The 19,525-nt window shown below is 38.8% G+C and overlaps 1 protein-coding gene across 1 annotated transcript in view; it reads left to right on the top strand.

The window, feature by feature from the left end:
- Nucleotides 1-19,525, top strand: part of RAF1 (Raf-1 proto-oncogene, serine/threonine kinase) — a 59,390-nt gene that overhangs the window by 35,875 nt on the left and 3,990 nt on the right. The window contains exons 8-15 of the mRNA XM_081937034.1: nucleotides 658-811; nucleotides 4,950-4,977; nucleotides 5,884-6,008; nucleotides 7,630-7,747; nucleotides 12,184-12,268; nucleotides 14,341-14,517; nucleotides 15,798-15,844; nucleotides 16,631-16,749. Coding sequence (XP_081793160.1) covers nucleotides 658-811; nucleotides 4,950-4,977; nucleotides 5,884-6,008; nucleotides 7,630-7,747; nucleotides 12,184-12,268; nucleotides 14,341-14,517; nucleotides 15,798-15,844; nucleotides 16,631-16,749 — 853 coding nt within the window. The remainder of the gene's footprint in view (nucleotides 1-657; nucleotides 812-4,949; nucleotides 4,978-5,883; nucleotides 6,009-7,629; nucleotides 7,748-12,183; nucleotides 12,269-14,340; nucleotides 14,518-15,797; nucleotides 15,845-16,630; nucleotides 16,750-19,525) is intronic.

The raw sequence follows: 19,525 nt of genomic DNA, 5'->3' as shown, positions 1-19,525 counted from the left end.
CCTAACTCTGCCCTTTTGTGTGCCGGACTATCTGCCACATTGCCCCACCCTCTGCCATACCCAGCACACTGCATGTCACTACCAGCTATGCCCTTCTTTCGTGCCACCAGAGCCAGGCCTTTTTTGTGTCCTTGGAAAGAAGGCCCCAGCTAGTAGTGATGCACAATGCATATCTGCCCAAGCTCCCTAGTGCACACCACTGCCCCGCCCCTTGTCCGCCACTCATAGTTCTCACCCCTGGCATGTGGGACTTTGCCACAGTGCTCCCCCACATATGGCCTGGATGAAGAGCAAAGGGGGAGGCAGGAAAAGATGATGGGGAAGTAATTGGAAAGGCAGTCATGAATAAATAATTAAATGTTAGGCGAGAACTACCTGGAGTTATACTCCATAGTTGAGAATAAATCTACAGTTTAGGGACATGGTCCTTATTCAAAGCCATCGTTTAAAATTGATTCTCTAATCTGAATGTTATGGGAATTGGGTGTAAAAAACCAAGGTGGATTAAGGGGAAAATCATAGTTGTGATCATTTCCAAAATAACTTTTTATTTCTAGAGAACTTGTTATTCTTAAATAGGTTCTATAGATTTTCACAAATTAATGCTAAGTTCTTCATCTAAAAGCATACATCTATAATTTTGTTTTCTCTCCTTAGTTCTCAGCATAGATATTCTACACCTCATGTCTTCACATTCAGTGGGACAAATCCTCCTCCTGAATGTTCCCTTTCTCAAAGGCAGAGATCCACCTCTACCCCAAATGTCCACATGGTCAGTACTACTATGCCTGTGGATAACCGGATAATTGAGGTATTCTTACTCCTATTACTTAATTGGTATTTTACAATATCTAACTGTATGTCTATTTAATAACTCTTAGTTTCATTCAGATGTATTTTTTCTGATTTTCTAAATCATTAAGCTATGTTATATGCTGTTCATTTACTGTTGCCCAGCCTAAGAAAAACCCTTTTCTCAAACATTTCTTAGGCAACATCCTACATAAGTTATCAATTGCCTATGCTATTAGAGGATCAAAGAACAAGTTATTGCTGCCATGTATGTTAAATCTAGTAATATATCAAGCTTTTCAGTGCTATTATCTCTGCTAACTAATGAACAGTGGAGCCAATTTTGAACTTTATAACTATGATTGTACTACAACTGTACTTACAATAGCTGATTGAGTAGAAGAAAGAACAACTTTTGTATCACAGGACCCACAACAATATGCTATTTATGCTCTCGAAGATAAAAAGGCTGCTACATTATTCTTTTCAATGTAGCATTTGAACAAATAATCTGGAAATACATCTTCTGAGAATAAAAATAGAATAATAAATAGATACCGTATTTTTCGGACTATACTCGCACTGGAGTATAAGACACACCAAGATTTTGAAAAGGTAAATTTTTTAAAAAAGATTTTGCCCTCCACGGCCCCTAGGAGCCTATTTTTTCACGAAAATGGGCCCGTTTTTTTGCAAAAAATGGGGTGTGCAGAGAGTTTGAAAGGCTTGCAGAATGCTCCTGGGGGATTGGGAGGGCAAAAACACCCCTGTTTGTGTGAAAAATGGGCCCGTTTTCACTCATTTTTGCCCTTCCCAGCCCTACAGGCGTCCCAAACCCTCTGATTCCTTGTTTTTTTGCAAAAAATAGGCCGGCTTTTGGCTGGTTTTTGCTCTTCCCAGCCCTCGGAGCACTTTGTAGGCCTCTCAAGCCCTCTGCACATCCATTTCTGTGAAAAACAGGATGCATGGGGCAGGGTTTCGGGAGGCCAAAAGTGCTGTATTCAATGTATAAGACATACCCAGATTTTCACTCTTTTTTTTCTTATACTTCGAAAAATATGGTAATGTCTTGTATTTTAATATTTTGGAATCAGTTTATTTTATCTAAAGCAGTTTGTTCAGTCTGCCTTATTATAAGGCCTGCCATGAATAAAATTAATCACAGATTGTTAAATGTTTGTTTGCTTGAGATCCAAAAGATTTTAGATTTAATGTTTACTTACTGTACTAAAAAGCTTTAAAAAATTAATACTGATTTTATTTTCCCAATGCAGATATCAAATAGCAGGGTATTATGTGGCCAATGTAGATTTTGGGAATATTGTTAATATTGGTGAAGTTTCAAGTATGTGAATGTTAAAATGCATTGGAAGAGATTATGAAACATATCCATTGACTTGTTATAATAAAATTTTCTTGCATAATACTGCTGTTCAAATTTTCATTCTGGAAAAGCTATTTGCCTTTTCTATAAAAAAATGTCCCCAGGTAGTAGCGACCAAATTTAAAGTTTTTAGAGACATGGCAATGTTAGAATTTTGAGTTCCTTGACCTATTTGCATGAATGTGTTGGGTTTTTCTTTGTATTCATGTACATTGCATTGATCTGCCTTTTCCGGAACAGATAAGTAGGTTGTGTTCTCACATCTAGAAATGCTGAAACCAGCAATGAAGTGCTTCCTAAAGTATTGAGATGAACAAAATGGGAGCATGATTTTTCCTTGGAGTCTGTCTGTGATACTTTTGATTCCCCCCCCCCCCTGATTTTTCATTGAATGAAGTTGGGGGGGGCATTTTTGAGAATTGAAATGTAATTGATTAGTTTAATTCTACTTGATTTTGCATTATTGGGTTTTATACAGTTAAGTGTTTTGTTTAGTCACAACATACTTGAATTCTTTTTCATTGGTCCGTTTTGCATGCAAGTTTGGCTTATAGCGGAATCTTACTACTCTCCAATTTCTCCAAGAAAATAATTTTGAGAACTTTCATGGTCTATGGAAGGTCTGCTTGGCTAATTTTGTGAGGCGATTGCATCAGTTTTAAAATTCTTGCACTTCTTAGATATTGTAACCTATGCTTAGCTACTATATTAACTCTCTCTCCCCCCCCAAAAGTCTGTTCTATACTTCTTTCATCTTTAGCAGCTGGAAACTGTTTTTTTTACTACTCCTTCTGTTCTTTTCTTATTTCTCATTGCTTTGAACTAGAATAACAGCCTGAATGCTTCTCCCAGGTCCTGGTGCAGACGATTCTGTTTAAGGGGAAGAGTAGGTATTATCTGGATGCCTTTGCTTGGTTCATTTAACAAAATTGCTAAAACAGCTGACCAGATTAGAGTGAATTAACTGAAACTTCATATTGAAGTACTGGTGTGGCATGTTTGCTTGACCCTAATACAAAAATCAGGGCTGTTTTTTATTTAGTAGAATTTCAATTGCAGTAATAAGATCCCATAGCCACTTAGCCTGAACTTTTTCATTTCAGTGTCATCCCCTTATATTTTCCAATTGCTGGTTAAATACATATACAAAAATAGAGCCAGAAATAGTCATCTTTTTTACTGAGGAATCAGTATGGATTCTCACTAAGCAGTTGAATGGGAACCTGCATAGTTCGGTTTATATAAATTAAGATTTCAGCATATTTTTTCTTTTAAAAGAGAACACACAATACATAACTGAAGTGAAAGTGCTTTTCAAATTAGTAAGACATAATTTCAAAATGGCTGAAATACAGCCATTTATTTTTACCATTAGCAATTTGGGACCTTGGTTCTATGTCTCGCTGGAAATAGAATGGATTTAAAAATATATATATCAGAAAGCAACCTGTGTTCTACATAAATCTACAAGAACATGCAGTAGTTGATTTCAGTTCTGACAGGGATCTAAGGCATCATTTAGTGCAGTGTTTTTCAACCTTGGCGACTTTAAGTCCTGTAGACTTCAACTCCCAGAATTCCCCAGCCAGCTATGCTGGCTGGGGGATTCTGGGAGTTGAAGTCTACAGGACTTAAAGTCGCCAAGGTTGAAAAACACTGATTTAGTGAACCTTGGGTGCACACGTGCTCTTTTCCCTTTGCACATGTGCAAGAACTGTTTCAGAAGCTCTGCTGATTATCTGGAACACAGGTTTTATGCCTTGAAAAAGTAGAATGAAAACAATACGTAAGCTGGTTTTACACACAATGCTTAGGACCTGAAATTGTTCCCAGTTGTCTTTTTTTATAACTGAACCTATGTTGTTTTATAACTGAATAGATTATGTAATTCTCACACAGGATTCCATTCAACTTTTTCATAGCTTTATTAGAAAATTATTTGAACCTTCACCATTTCTGTTTTATGGATTGCATTCATTTATGCACCCACTTATCTTTCAAAAAAAATTCTGAGTGGTTTGAAGCCAATTTACTGAGACAAACAAATTCATCATCTTCAAGCCATTATTTTGCCCACATTTTGACCTTGGGTATTCTTTTCTGGAGTATTTGGGCATGTACGTCTTTCCGTCAGTTATTCAAATATTAATTTGGACGGTATTGGACAGATGAGGAGCAGTACAAATGTGTGTTTGATCACAGTTGTGCATGTTTACGTAGACTAGCATGCGTAACGTAAAGGAAGAGAAAGAAACCAGCTCAGCTGCAGTAGTGCTATGCTGGAGGGCATCTGAACTTCTTTTTTTTACAGATCCAGTTTGTTGTTATGTTTCCAGCAAAGTATCTGCTTTGGACACTAGGAAAAAAACCATTTTATGGGAAAATGAATTTGAAATATTAAAACCGTCCTATGCATTATTTCTTCTTTTCTTGGTTTATTTATTTTTTGATTGCCTGTAAACAACTTATTAAAATAAGCAGTGCACAAAAATGGGGATAACAATTTTGACATTCCTGTATAAACTGCAAATAAATCATTTGGGCCTCATTTTGAATGCTAAGCATGTCAGAATTGCTGCATAAGTGCAGTTAGGGTTCCTTGTGCTTTGAATTGCCAATATCCCTTCTCACCATATGTCTTGGCTGATGTTTTGAAGTCTAAAATCAAAGCTGCTGAGTCAGGTTCTCTTACAGAGACATTGGCTACTCTGTTCTGTTTCTCACAGTAGTTATTGTTGAAAGAATGACAGTATTTTTTCCCCTTTTGTTTCAGGATGCTATACGTAGTCACAGTGAATCTGGTGAGTGCGTTCATTAAAATATGGTAATTTAGATACTCCTTAAAAGTGTGAAATGAAGCAATCCACAACTTTTTCATTTTCCTGCCAGAATGGACTACTTCAAATTTTCCAGATTTAGTCCTCTCCAAATGTCTATCTTGGGAAACAGGAAATGTTTCAAAGTGTTCCTGAAACAGGATGTTTGGAAAAGCTCAAACTATCTAGAACACTGGGTCTCAACCTTCCTAATGCCGCGACCCTTTAATACAATTCCTCATGTTGTGGCGACCCCCCCAACCATAAAATTATTTTACGTTTTCCGTATTTTTCAAAAATATGTGTTTTCCGATGGTCTTAGGCGACCCCTGTGAAAGGGTCATTCGACCCCCAAAGGGGTCCCGATCCACAGGTTGAGAACCACTGATCTAGAATACTCAGGTCAGGCAGAATGTTCTGAAGAGAAACTGCTGTATTTTGCAGTGTATACAGATAGTCCTTGCTTAACAACCCCATTTGGGACTGGCAGCTCCGTCACTAAGTGACACAGTAGTTAAGCGAGACATCATGTGGCTGTGGCCGACTAACATCACTTTTCCCTGCAGTCATTAAGTCTGCTTGTCAGAAGCTGGCAGTGAAATGCAGAAATGGTGGTCAGATGACTGTGGGACGCTGCAGTGATCATACGTACGAGGATTGGTAGTAATTTTGAGCACTGTCACAACTGTGAATGTTGCTAAACAGGGCAGCCATTAAGTGAGGATTACCTGCATAGATGGGAAAGGCTAAAATGTTGCAGTCATGTGCTATTTAGCCTTTATACAATGTGGCATATATGCAGGTCTCATGCTAGTTCTTGTCTACAATCTTTACTTATGAAGGAATCCTGTATTGTTAGAATCTATTACTTTTTTCTTTAAATATTTGAAGCCTCACCACCAGCTATGTCGGGAAGCCCCAACAATACAAGTCCAACAGGGTGGTCACAGCCTAAAACACCTGTCCCGGCTCAAAGAGAACGAGCTGCAGGAGCTAATCCTCAAGAAAAAAAAATAGTAAGTATTAAAATACAATTGTATGAAATGAATATAGTACAGACATCAAATATCTGCACATTCAGATCTGATTTGCATATGTGTGTACTGGAGCTAAATGTTTCTAACCTAACCTGAATATTATGTGAATTTCTAAAAAAAAAAGGGAATGAACTTATCAAAATTGGTGTTCTCTCTTTACCATATCTGATTGGAACTTTGCTTGCAAGTTTGCAGATGAAATCTCAAAGCTTTCAATACAGCTTCCCTCCGCATAACTGTTCAAAGAAAGAAGAGGTTGGGAAGAGGATGGGCACTAGCATCCTTTATTCAAATTAAAAAAACAACAGGGCTTTTATAACATTGAATGTTTTCTTATTTGCACTTGAGGTATTCTCCCATACCTTCTATGATAGAACTGTAATGGTACCGTAGTATATGCTCCAGCCTCTTGAGCTAGGGGAACTCATGCTAATTGACAAAAATGCAGTGAGTATTAGAAAAGAAGCAGGGGGACAGAAATGAGATTGCATTTATTTTTAGAAGAATGTAAAATGAGTTCTGTAACTTGAAACATTTTATTGGGAACAAAATTATCAGATGATCCATAGATTTCTGAACAGAAAGCTAACGATTTACCGTATTTTTCGGAGTCTAAGACGCACCTTTTTCCCTCAAAAAAGAGGCTGAAAATCTGGGTCCTACAGTTTTATACACCGAATACATCATTTTTTGCCTCCTGAAGCCCCTCCCCTTCACCAAAATGAACATGCATACCCTTATGGAGGCTTTCAAAGAGCTCCTGAGTGCTAGGGAGGAATGAGCGAAAAACTGGATGTTTTTTGCCCCCCCCCAAGCCCCCAGCAGCAATCTATAAGCCTCCATAAGACTAGGCATGCAATTTTTTGGAAAAAAAAAGGGGTCGTTTTCATGAAAAAGGCCATTTTTTGCTTGTTTTTGCCCCACCCCCACCCCCCAGGAGCACTCTTCAAGCCGCCCCCCCCCGCTATTCATGCCTTTAAAAAAACGAGCCCGTTTTCGCGAGGTTTGCAGAGTGTAAAAACCTTTTTTCCCGTTTCGGAAAGCTCTTTAACTGATTGATGAGAATTACATTGATCAAGTGCTGTGCCAGCAGAAACACCTGCCTACCTACTGTATTTTTCTCTCTCTCTCTTTATATTTCTCTCTATCCCTCTACCTACCTACTTCCATACTCTCTCTCTCTCTACCTACCTACTCTATTTCTCTCTGTCTGTCTGTCTGTCTGTCTGTCTCTCTATCTACCTACCTACCTACTCTCTCCCTCTCCCTACCTACCTACTGTATTTCTCTCTCTTTCTCTCCCTCTCTATCCCTCTATCTACATACCTACTTTTTTTAAAAAAAATTGCCTCTTCAAAACTTTGGTGCATCTTATACTCCGGTGCATCTTATACTCTGAAAAATACGGTAATCCTCATTTTTTAAACACCGTTTTCCTGTCAGAATTTAAATGCACAATTCAACTTCGCATGTTGTATGGCCAATGCAGGTTGTGTATTCAAGTAACATGAAACATATTTCATATATACTTTTAATAAATCCTTAAAACATGGATTCCATATCGTGCTGTCTGTACTAGAAATACTTGCTTATTTTGCAGAGGCAACGTGGACAGAGGGATTCAAGCTATTATTGGGAAATAGAAGCAAGTGAAGTGATGCTCTCAACCAGAGTTGGATCAGGTTCATTTGGAACAGTTTATAAGGGGAAATGGCATGGTAGCTATTCAGTATTTTTTCATTAACTTTTGAACTATTATTAATATATATAAAATAGTATAAAAATACACTTGGCTCTCTATACCTTTGATATATTTTTGATTCACAAGTAAGTACTAAGGATTGTAATAATGTTTTTGATGAGTGGAGTGGTCTACCAAATAACAGATTAGCTATTTCTTCCAGAAATATATAATAGGAATAACAGTACCATCTTTTTAAAATGTGGGAGTAGTGTATGTAATGGGGTGAATATGTCATAATTGGGGTAGTTTTAAGATGCAATAGTATATCCAACTTCCTATGTCTTTCAATTGTGTTGAAAGATACAGAATAAGAAAGATCAGAAAAAGTAATTGGATACAGGGACCATCATAGGATAGAGTCTGACTTGGCTGATGCTCTGAAAAGGAATGACAGTAAATAAATAAATGTACATGTATATTTCTTTCCTGTTTTGGTACCCATAGGATAGGGTGATCATGTATAAAGGTCATTTACTGAGGAGAATGCCAGTTTGCTACAGGAAAAGCTGGCTTGACAAAGAACAAATATTTATATAGGATGCAAATAGTTCAGGTTTTCATTGTCTCAATTCAATTTAAGTGTGTCCATATCTAATAATCTGAACGATACTTTTATCTCCTAATCAGCAATTTATGCTGATTGGGGGAAAACCCAGCATTTCATAACTGGAAAATTTCTATTTAAGGATTCATCTAGGGTGCAGCACATAATCAGGGCAGCATCAGATGTCTACTGCAGACTAAATTGAATTTCATACGACAGACTAAATAGGCTAATGGGTGTTCACAATTCATGAAGCTTTTGGAAGATAAGACATAGTCTAAATTGGTTTCTCAAGCACTTTAACTAAGGTTAAAAACAAAGATAACTTGATAAGGTTTTACATTTGTTTCTTTTTGCTTAAAAATTTATGGATAGAAAAACAAGGAGAGCTGGTTAGTTGTTTTTCCTATAATCAAATTTTAATTAGTTTTAGGTCACTAGTGCAGAATATCTAGATCAATTGCATTATTCTCTGTTATCTCAACTTTCTTTTCCAAACCCATTGTAGATATATTATTCTAAGGGCAACAAGACCCAAATTCTTCCCAAAAGGAAAGATTATTTCTTATTTGGCCAAGATAAAAATGGGCCAGATTTGATAGGCTAGAAGAACTACTTTGCTAACTTAAAAGTGTAACAAAATGCTCTCCCAAGCATTTAACTTTATCAGATACATGCCATAGCCTTTTCAAATATAGATTATTTTTAATGTGTTTGCAAAGATCTTAAGTTGTTTTCTCACTGTTTTTTATTTTCTTTTTTATATTTTTAAAAAGTTAAATAAAAACAACAACATCTAAGTACGTACATAGCAGTATAATTGCTTTCATCCGTGCTGTTGTTGGACTTCATGTAAATTCATATTAATGCTGCTCTTGCATAAACTTTATACTGAGGTGAGAATTGAAGTGAGAATTCAAAAGATGATATTTAATATAAAAATTAAGATGAAGACTATAAAAAAAGGACAAGTGTTTTTAGAAGCATTCAAGCCACTCCATTCTTTTGTTCTCCCACCCCGACTGACTGCTACTTAAGTACTTTTGTACTGTACTTTAAACTGCTATGATTATTGCTCATTTCTGTTTGAGTCATTTTAATTGTTTAAGGCAATTTCTCTTTTCGTTCAGAAACTATATTTTAAGTGACTAAATTCGAGTTTCTGTATGATATGATGCATTCAAGGGAACCATTTCTTCTTGAATTCAATTAGCTTCTGCTCCAAATATGTAGATAGATTTTTCATTGCTGCACGTTCTCCAATTTTGACTTTCCAATCTTGTATTGTCAATACAAGATCCCTGCAGTTTTTCTGAATTTGTAGTTTGAATATTTAGTACTGAATTGGTTTATGGGAATTAGGATTTTTGCCTGGCTAAAGACTGTAAGTCAGACTCTTCTTTGGGCAGACTTTCAAAAAGAGCTGTTAGATGTATCCCATCAGGTTTGATGCTTGCCATCTTTAAATAAGAGCATCTAATCTTTGCCGAAACCACAGCAGAAAAGACCAGGAGAAAGTGGAATTGCTGGTTTGGCCCAGCGTCATATTGAGAAGAAGTCTTAGCTATGCATTATACTTGCTAGAGGAGGCTTCCCTGCTCAAAGTAGCAAAGACAATTATTGACATTTTCCTTCATAAAAATTGTGCTTCAACACATCCTTTCCATTACTCGGATGAAGGGCAAGTATATACGCTATTGTTTGAACCTTTTAAGACTGGGACAGTTTCCAGGAATACAACGTTTGAAACAGTGGCTAGGATCCAAAGAGCTACTTAACAGCCCCCATGTGCCTGAGTATTCTGCGTGAGACCTCCTACTGCTTCTTTTTAATTGAATAGACCCCTGGGCCATTATGCAACTTGTTCTGAGAATTTTCTATATTTTAAGAGTGTTGGCTGGAAGCATTCAGAGTGAGGGAAGGGGAGAAAGTTGCTGCTTCACAAACTGAAAGAACCTTTGGGTTATGTAGATCTTTGGAGATCTTTGCACTCTGATCTGTACATTATTTTAAGCATAACTGATGTTTGTCTCTGTTCAGATTCTTAAGTATAGTAAGCATACCTTCTGCAGAGATTTATGTTATTTGTCTTTTTTATGCAATCATTTACTATATATAGCTATATATAGTTTTGTTCTTTAAATTTTGATTGACTACATGCCATCAAGTTGGTGTTGACTTTTAGTAGCCACATAGATGGATATTTTTCCCATGATGACCACTGTATTCTCAGAAGTCTTCAGAAGATTCTCAAGTTCAAAAGTGTCCATATTTTTACCAGCTTCTTCAAAGTTCAGTTTTTACTTCCACAGAACAGGCAATGTTCTATGTCAGTGGTGTCCAACCTTTACAGCTTGGTGTCCCAGCTGGGTGGGGTGGGAGAGGGGAACTGGGCCACATGAATGGTGAGCCATCATGCATGTTTGTGCAGCTCAACTCCTGTGAGCAGTGGGCCAGAGTGCATGCACATGCACACACAGTTCGGCTGCAAGTTGAGCTGTACGCACTTGTGTGCCGGTCCACCACTTGTGCGAGTTGAGCTCCATGTGCATACATGCCAGCCCACCCCTCCTGCAACCTGGTTCCAAATAGGCCATGGCCTGCTAGTGGGATGCAACCTGGGGGGTTGGGGACCCCTGTTCTATCACAGGGTATACCATTGCTTGCCCTGTTCTAATTTTTGTAGTTATAGACACATCACAGCATCTAAATATCTTTTCCCAGTGCCTTCATTCCTGCTCTACAAGTGTTAGTGTCTGCATTTTTAAAAAATGGTTTGTTTGTTTATTGTTGATAGCTTCTGTCTTTTAGGGTCAATTAACGACAACTTTAGTATTTTCATTCTCAATTCTAAGGCTGGTTATTATGCTCATTATCATTAGTCTATTCTTCTTTAGATTAATTTTAGTCCTGGATTTTCGCTCCTTGACTTTAACATTGGAGCTTACAAATTCTTTGTGGTTTTTCTTATCAGAGTAATGTCATTGACATAGTGCAGGTTTATTGATGTTATTTTCCTCCAGTTTTTAATGATCAACTTCCAATCCAACTGTCCTTCATATATATTTGGCATGTAGGTTGAATAAATAAGTACAGAGTATACCTGGGTCTCACTTCTTTGCCAACTTGGAAGCAGTCTATCTCACAATATTCTGTCTGTACTGTGGCTTCCTGACCTGTATATATGATTCTCATGTGGACAGTGAGATGTTTTGGAATTCCTGTTTTTCTAAGCACATAGCTTGATGTGATCAATACAAATGCTTTTCTATATAATCAATTAATTCTTTGTTTTAAAACTGTTTAAATATTAATTAACAGAATAATATGTTTAATAATTTGCAAATATTTTATATATGAACTGTGAAGTGACCTGTTTTGAGAGCAAAATAGCTGTTTATAATATGAAATGCACATCTTGGTCATTTGGGATATTTAGAGTTCAGCACTATGTCTTGGTGTCAAAACAGGGACGATTTGGAGAACTTGAATACATTTTAAAAAACAATCAAAACAGCTTATTCCATACAGGAATCGGGTTGTTTCAAAATAAAAACGGAGCATTTTTCATTCAAAGCACGTTGCTTATAGCCAAACTGGTATTGTCTCTGACGGGGAAAAAAATGCTTTTGTGCTTTTCAATCTGAAAAGTTCCATTTTAGAGATCTCTGTCGAGAAGTATACTTTTTTTATGAAATAGCTTGATGCAGAGGAATTAATCTTCTGGCTTTGCACTTTCCACTGTAGCATATTGTTTTCAAGTTCCCTTGCTATAACAACTGTTGTGTATATACATAAAAATTCTGCACTTGAGACTTTTCCATGATTGATTTTGGTGTTATGGTAATTACTGATTATTTTTGCAGGTGATGTAGCAGTAAAGATCCTAAAGGTTGTAGATCCAACCCCAGAACAATTTCAAGCCTTTAGAAATGAAGTAGCTGTATTAAGGTAAAATATTACTGGGATTTCAACACAGTGAAACGTGCTGGTGGGGAGAATAAAAAAAGAAAGTTGATTGATTGATTGATTGATTGATTGTGTTCTATCAAATCAAAGTTGATTCTTCATGACCACATAGAAAGATCTCCAGGATGAAAAAAAATGTCAATGTAATAATTTCAACAAATATTTTAAGGGAAGCTAGCAGGTAGTTCTTTTTCATTTTAAGGACAAAAAATAAAGGCATTGAAATCAGCATGCTTTGTTCAAATATTTGCAATGTGCTCTAAATATACACGTGCAGTGACATCTTTGAGTTTAGATATAATATTGCATTTATTCCAGATTCCTGGAATTTTATGCTTAAAAATAAAATGGAGAAAATTCCAGAATTTCATTATTAGAAAACATTGTTTCTTAAAATTATCCTGTCAGTATTGTTCCTTAGATTGTAGTGAAGTTTAAAATGCATTGCACTTACAGATCTAAGCAACTATCAATAATAAAATAAATATATCAACATGTGTGTGTGTTTGTGTGTGTGTGTGTGTGTGTTTGTAGGTAGGTAGGTAGGTAGATGATAGATAGATAGATAGATAGATAGATAGATAGATAGATAGATAGATAGATAGATAGATAGATAAAAAATTAAGGTAATATATAAAACATTTTAAATGTATTAACATAAAGCAATACATGGATTTTTCAAACTTTAAGCAATATTTACATTTCATCATAGCTAATATATAGATTCTAACTACCAAATATATTCTCTTCATCAGTTAATGTAAGTTTTCATCCTTAGTTATCCTGCCTAATTTGTGCTGTGATAGGAGAAATATACATATGTCTTGAATATTTCTACAAATGTAACCCAATGGTAATGTTTTCTATCTGAAGTCAAATTTTAGTTGATGCCATTCCAAAGTCAAGGGACTGAGTTTGTCGCCCATTATTGGACCAGAAATATATGTCTTAAAATATTCAAAAATTAGATAGGTATGCCTCAAATGTTTTTAATCCACCCAGCATATAATTACTTCCTTTCATACAGGAAAATTAAAGATGGCAGCTATACTTCTTTCACCTTGTCTTTCAAATACTGAACTCTCCAGCATGGAAAATAATTTTTTCGAATACTGAACTCTAGTCATTAGGGAGCACAGTTCTGAGATATTTCAGTTTCTTAAAATGTTTCATAACTTTACTGTTAATTTACCATATTGAGAAGGAATATCTTTGAAAGACCATTTTTTAAATGTATTGATTGATGTTAATAACCAGACAGTTAATTTTAATGCTCTCCTTGGTAATGGCTGCATTATCTCTTGGCAACAGACCGCATTAAAGCTTGATCCCAAGCTGTATTTGTCCCGAGTGCTTATGAAGTGACAGATAATGGGCTTTGTGCCCAAAGCCCTGCTTTTCAAATGATCTGAATTTTGGTACTGTCGGGCATGAAAGATCAGGACCACACATGTAGTTCCAATTCAAATGATACATTATTAATCATGCCTGTATGCAGGAATCTATTCAACTCTCTTGGCATTAGATATGGGTCAGCAGAATTCAAGGGACTCGTTCATTTGAGGCTATGTAGATTCTCTAGGCTAATGCCTCTTTTGACTCTGCATGCAGGTTCTGCCGCTCCTTCTCCTAAAGATGCAGGAGTATTAATGTTGTTAGTGTAAACATTTTTTGTGTTCTTAATCTGTGATTTTATGAAGATATTAAGTAGATGGAAAACAACATGAAATTTGTGTGATATAAGCAAAAAACAATGAAATAAACAGCTACTTACCCCTATACAAATTAAGGGACCCTAGCAGGTGAGGGAACCACATGGTTCTACCATATACTAATGAGTGCAGTCCAAGGAACTTAAAAAAATACTGTTTTCGAATTATAGCAAAATTAAGACAATGTCAATATTAAAGAGTGAGTTTAGAAATTCATCCATCTTGCACATTTGTTTTGCATTACATTGTATAACCCATGTGAAGCTGGCCTTTTGGCATTTTAATTGATGTTAAGATGTTTAAAATTTCATCTGAATATGCTTTCTTATTTGTCTCTGGCAGGAAAACTCGACATGTTAATATTCTACTATTTATGGGCTACATGACTAAAGATAATCTGGCCATTGTGACACAGTGGTGTGAAGGAAGTAGCCTATATAACCACCTACATGTTCAGGAAACAAAGTTTCCAATGTTACAGCGTATTGATATTGCAAGACAGACAGCACAAGGAATGGAGTAAGTAGGCTTAATGATAACAGACCTTGTTGCATTAAGAGGTTGTTGAGAGGTTGACTGCTCAGTAGAACAAAAATGATTCTAGAGGAAATGTTATCTTAAGTTTTTGGCAAAGCCTTTTGTGATGACAGGCGTCGCTTAGAGATGGCAATCTAACAAAGGAGAATATTTGTAGCTCAGAGTTGAAATAAGAAGTCCTTGGTGCTCTCTGAGCTTGGTTGTTTTCTTGCAAACATTTCATTACCTAAACTAGGTAACACCATCAGTGCTAGTAATGATGTTACCTAGTTTGGGTAATGAGACGTCTGCAAGAAAAACAACCAAGTTCAGAGAGCTCCAAGAACCCCTCAGATAGCAATCTGTCAGGCCTGCCTCCGTTCAAAACCCCCAACTCCACTGAAGTAGATAAGAGGTACTTTTACTGAGTTTGAAATGATAGTGGCAAAGCAAAGCAAGATCTGATTCAAAAGGCGTGAAAGATACAAGATGAAAGTTTCCCCAAATCCCTTCCCCCAGGGTCCCAAGCTGAATGTCCAATCCATGCCCTGCATAATATCATGTGAAGCTCTTCTTCAGGTATTTTCGCTCACCTGGAGTTCTAGGACAGTTGGCCTTGACTGGGTGTAAACAACTCCACTCAGCACCGCAGTAATTCTTGAGAGCAAACCTCCCTTTTAGTTCACATGGGCCTTCACTTACCAGCTCACTTCCCAAACCCAAATACCAACAACCCCCCCCCCCCATTACTATGTCAGCTGATAGCAAGCATACATAAAAAATCCCCATGCTAGAGATTTGGCTGACACAATCTCTGGTTGCCGTTAAGCCAAGCACTTACTTGCAACTTTCTGCCAGCTTCCAACAAGAAAAGGAAACCAGCAGGAAATCACAAATCTAGGTAGCTCACAAGAGGCTGCTGTGCTATGGTGCAAGTGCAATCGAGTGGGGGCTGGGTTCTGCCGGGGTGGAAGAACATACAAGTGGCTGCTGCAGCGCCACACAAGTGGGTTGGGTGGATGTTACTAGTACGAGGTGTCCAGGATCTTAGTGTAACTGGGCTCCGGAGAAGAAAAAAAGCATTTTTTCTTATAGGAATAGGAGTGACTTACAAACAGTTCCTGAATGAATGATCATTAACTAAGGGCTACCTATATTTCTCTTTGTAGAGAAAGAAAATGATTCTGCATGGATAGAATTGTTTGTCTAAAACAGTTTGGGGAAATTAATTCAGTTGCTTATTGCTGTTGAGATTTCTCAAATTTATCTAATTCTATTTATAGCTACTTGCATGCAAAGAATATAATACACAGAGACATGAAATCAAATAGTATCCTTTCTGTTTGTGAGATTGCTAGTAGTCGCTTAAGACAATAAAGCTTAGTACTGCTAATTAAGGGTGGTGATTAGGTGAGATCAGGATGACTGCTGTTGACAAAACAAATGAATCCTTCTGCATTCATTCAGTATTTTGATACTAATTAGGGCTGAAAATTAGTATAAAAAGTCTCACAGAATGCAGCATTACAAGTGCTTGAATCTAATTGTTAGACTTGTTCTGCTTGTGGACGTGTTCGTATGCAGTACATTTTTGAAATACAGTGTCCTTAAGGCAATACTTCTCTGCAAAAAGAGATAATTTGACTAGAAGTTAAAATAATAATATTTATAAATACATATAATAAATAAAGTGTTCATATCATAAATCCAATGATAAATCAGTTGAGAGTAGTGAGTGCCAAACAATCAATCAATATTACACAATCTATTCCTTAGCCTTTCTCTCAAATCAAAATGACAGTAATAAGAAGAAAAGTGTTGTTGGCCTATTTGTAAATCTTGAGTTTTTGTAGGTGGGAAGAGGGGCAAACAATGATCTTTTTATTTAGCAAAACACATAGATAAATAGTAGTTATCTTTTTGAAAGGCTGATAATGAAGTATAGAAAGTATACATAAGTGGCTCCTTCAGTTGATATTATAAATGCATTAATTGCTATAAACATTACAGTTAACAGTATGGATAGCCTAAACACATTGGCTGAACCTACTTGCAAGTGGGACAGTGCTTGGTAATTCAAATTATGGTCCAGATGTGTTCCTTAACAATTGCGAAGATATATTTCTTCATGAAGACCGAACAGTGAAGATAGGAGACTTTGGTTTGGCAACAGTCAAATCCAGATGGAGTGGTTCTCAACAGGTGGAACAGCCTACAGGATCGGTTCTCTGGATGGTAAGGTCTCAAGTATAAAGGGGGAAAAATGATTAAATAATAATGCATCATTGCTCTAACATTAATGAGGATTTGTACAGCAAATTTTGAAAAAAAATAATCCCCAAAATATAGTGTTCTCCTAAGTTGGTGGAGAAAGTGGTCATGCATGGGTTAATTCAGCCAGTAACCAATAGAACTCAGTCTACCAAAGTGATGTCATCGCTTCTGAGGAGTGTCGTCCTGCTTTTTTAGACTCAGTTCGATCGGAACTGGCTGTGCTAATTGCTCTCTCCTCAACTTTTTTCTCAAGTATTTCTAATTGACTAACCTAAATTGATTTAATTGGCTTAATCTACAAAAAGATTGACTTCTAAATTCCTAGGGAAGGACAGATCTTTGTCCATAGCTCCTCTTGGAGCCTGGGCTCTCAATTAGCCCCAAGGCTTCTTGAAAGGGACTGCCAGGGTTTATTTGGAGGCTTTTAGTCTCCTGATCTCGCCGAGGCTTTGCAAGGCTTTCCTGAATACAGCGCTGCCTAGCACTGGCCATTAGAGGCCCCGCTTAGCGCTGCAGCCTCTGCTGGCTCTTCCTTGTTGCCAAATGCCACCACCACCACCGGGAAGGCACCACCACCATCGCTATGCACCACCGCTGCTGGCAAGTGCTCCCCCCACTGCAGCTTCTCCACAGGGCCCTCACCGCCCTCGCTCCTTCTGTGGCCTCGGCTACCTCCTGGCGCCTGGCCCATAGGCTCTGTAGCCTCAGCGGCCATTTTGCTTTGGAGCAAAGAAGCTCCAGCGGCCATTTTGACTCCCTTCTTCGGAACTTCACAGTCGTGAGTACATGCCATGGCTTCCTCTCCTGCCCAGGACCCACAAGTGCCACCATCCACCTTGACTCCTGCTCCCACCACCGAGCCCCCTTCATCTGGGACCCATAGGTGCAGACCTGCCCTGGGGGCTTTCCCCACTGGGCCCCCTTCTAAGACTCCCAGGCCTGATCACAGGAACGCAGCCAATCCATCTTCTCAGGAAGAGGGCAATGTCACTCAGGTTCCTCCTAGAAAGGCCAGAGGCAAGTCCAAAAACACAGAATCCCATCTGTTTCAGCCCCAGAGGCCTTTCCGTCCTAGTCCTCTTCTGAGCTATCTTCTGATTCGGAGGATGATCTCTCCCCTGCAGCTTCCATTATCCAGCCTGAGGAAGCCAGGGGCGCAGGCGATCTGGGCTATAGTGGGGAGGAATCCGAAGGTGACAGGAGCGTCACTCTGGATGGGGAGCCCTTGTACCAGGAGGACATCTCCCCGCTATCCCGCCGCCACCGTTCTTACCTGGCATGGATGATATCATCTCTGAGGCCATTGAGCGGGGCATAGCAGCAGGTCTTAAGCGCATGACTTCTAACCATTCTATTCCATGCAGGTGCAGGTGGCCTCACGGTCTCCTGTATGCCTTCCTTCCCTTCCCCCTGATACAGAGGGTGATCTGGAAAATGATAGAGAATGAGGCCGAACTCATACTAATCGCCCCTCATTGGCTGCGCTGACCCTGGTATGCGGACTTGGTTAATTTCTCAGTAGGTCCAGCGTGGCGTTTCCCAATGATACTGTCCCTTCTCCATCAGGGCTCCATTCACTATCCCGACCTGCCCTGTCTCCGCCTGACCGCATGGAGGCTGAGCGGGCGGTCTTGAGGGCGGCTAACCTCTCTGAGACTGCAATTCAGACAATTCAGGCTTCTCGCCGCCCAGCCACTAACAGAATCTACGAATCAATGTGGCAGACTTTCATTACTTGATGTTTTTCTTGGGATACCAACCCTCTGGATGCTGCAGTCCCAAGGTTTGGAATTTTTACAACAGGGGCTTGATAAGGGACTCTCGCCAAACACTCTGCGGCGACAGGTATCAGCTCTCTCTTCGGTTCTCTCACTTCACTGAGATGAGCCTCTTTCCTTGCACTCTCATGTCAGCCGGTTCATTAAAGGCGCGTCTAATCTCTGCCTATCTGTCATACACCGGTTCCCCTCATGGGATCTTGCCAAGGTCCTTGACTTTCTCAAGGAACTGCCCTTTGAACCTCTCAGGTCTGCCTCTTTGCATCACCTTACACTGAAGACAATCTTTCTGGTGGCCATCACATCTGCATGACGGGTCTCAGAATTGGCGGCTCTTTCCATCCGATCTGACCTTTGTGTATTTCACCCGGACCGTGTGGTCCTTCGCCTTGATCCCACCTTTGTCCCAAAGGTAGATTCGGCCTTTCATCGATCTCTAGACTTCTCTCTTCCAAATTTCTGCCCTAATCCTTCCCACAGACTTGAATGCAAATGGCACAAGTTAGACATGAGACGGGCTCTTAAGATCTATATCGTCAAGATGGCCATCTTCCGGCACACCGAAGCTCTCTACATATCTTTCCATCCCACAAACAAGGGGCTTAAGGCTTCTTCCTCTATGGTTGGGCGCTGGATCCGATCTGCCATTTCAAGAGCCTACCTGGCACATTACCTCACTCCTCCATCCAACATCATGGCGCATTCCACACGCAGTGTGGCCACGTCAGCAGCATGTGCAAGACATGCCTCAGTGGAGGAGATCTGCAAGGTGGCCACCTGGACTACTCCTACTCCCTTTATCCGCCATTATAAGGTGGATAGATACGCTTCGGGGGACGCGGCATTCGGAAGCGTGTCCTGCAACACGTTCTGCCCTCTTCAAGCTCCCAGCTAGGACAGGCCTAGCTTTGGTACGTCCCATGCATGACCGCTGTCTCCACCAACTTAGGAGGATGGGG

The sequence above is a fragment of the Natrix helvetica genome (assembly GCF_964273705.1).
Source record: "Natrix helvetica genome assembly, chromosome: 1".
Lineage (NCBI taxonomy): Eukaryota > Metazoa > Chordata > Lepidosauria > Squamata > Natricidae > Natrix > Natrix helvetica.
The sequence above is the reverse complement of the archived record's forward strand: the minus strand, read 5'-3'. Positions and strand labels throughout refer to the sequence as shown.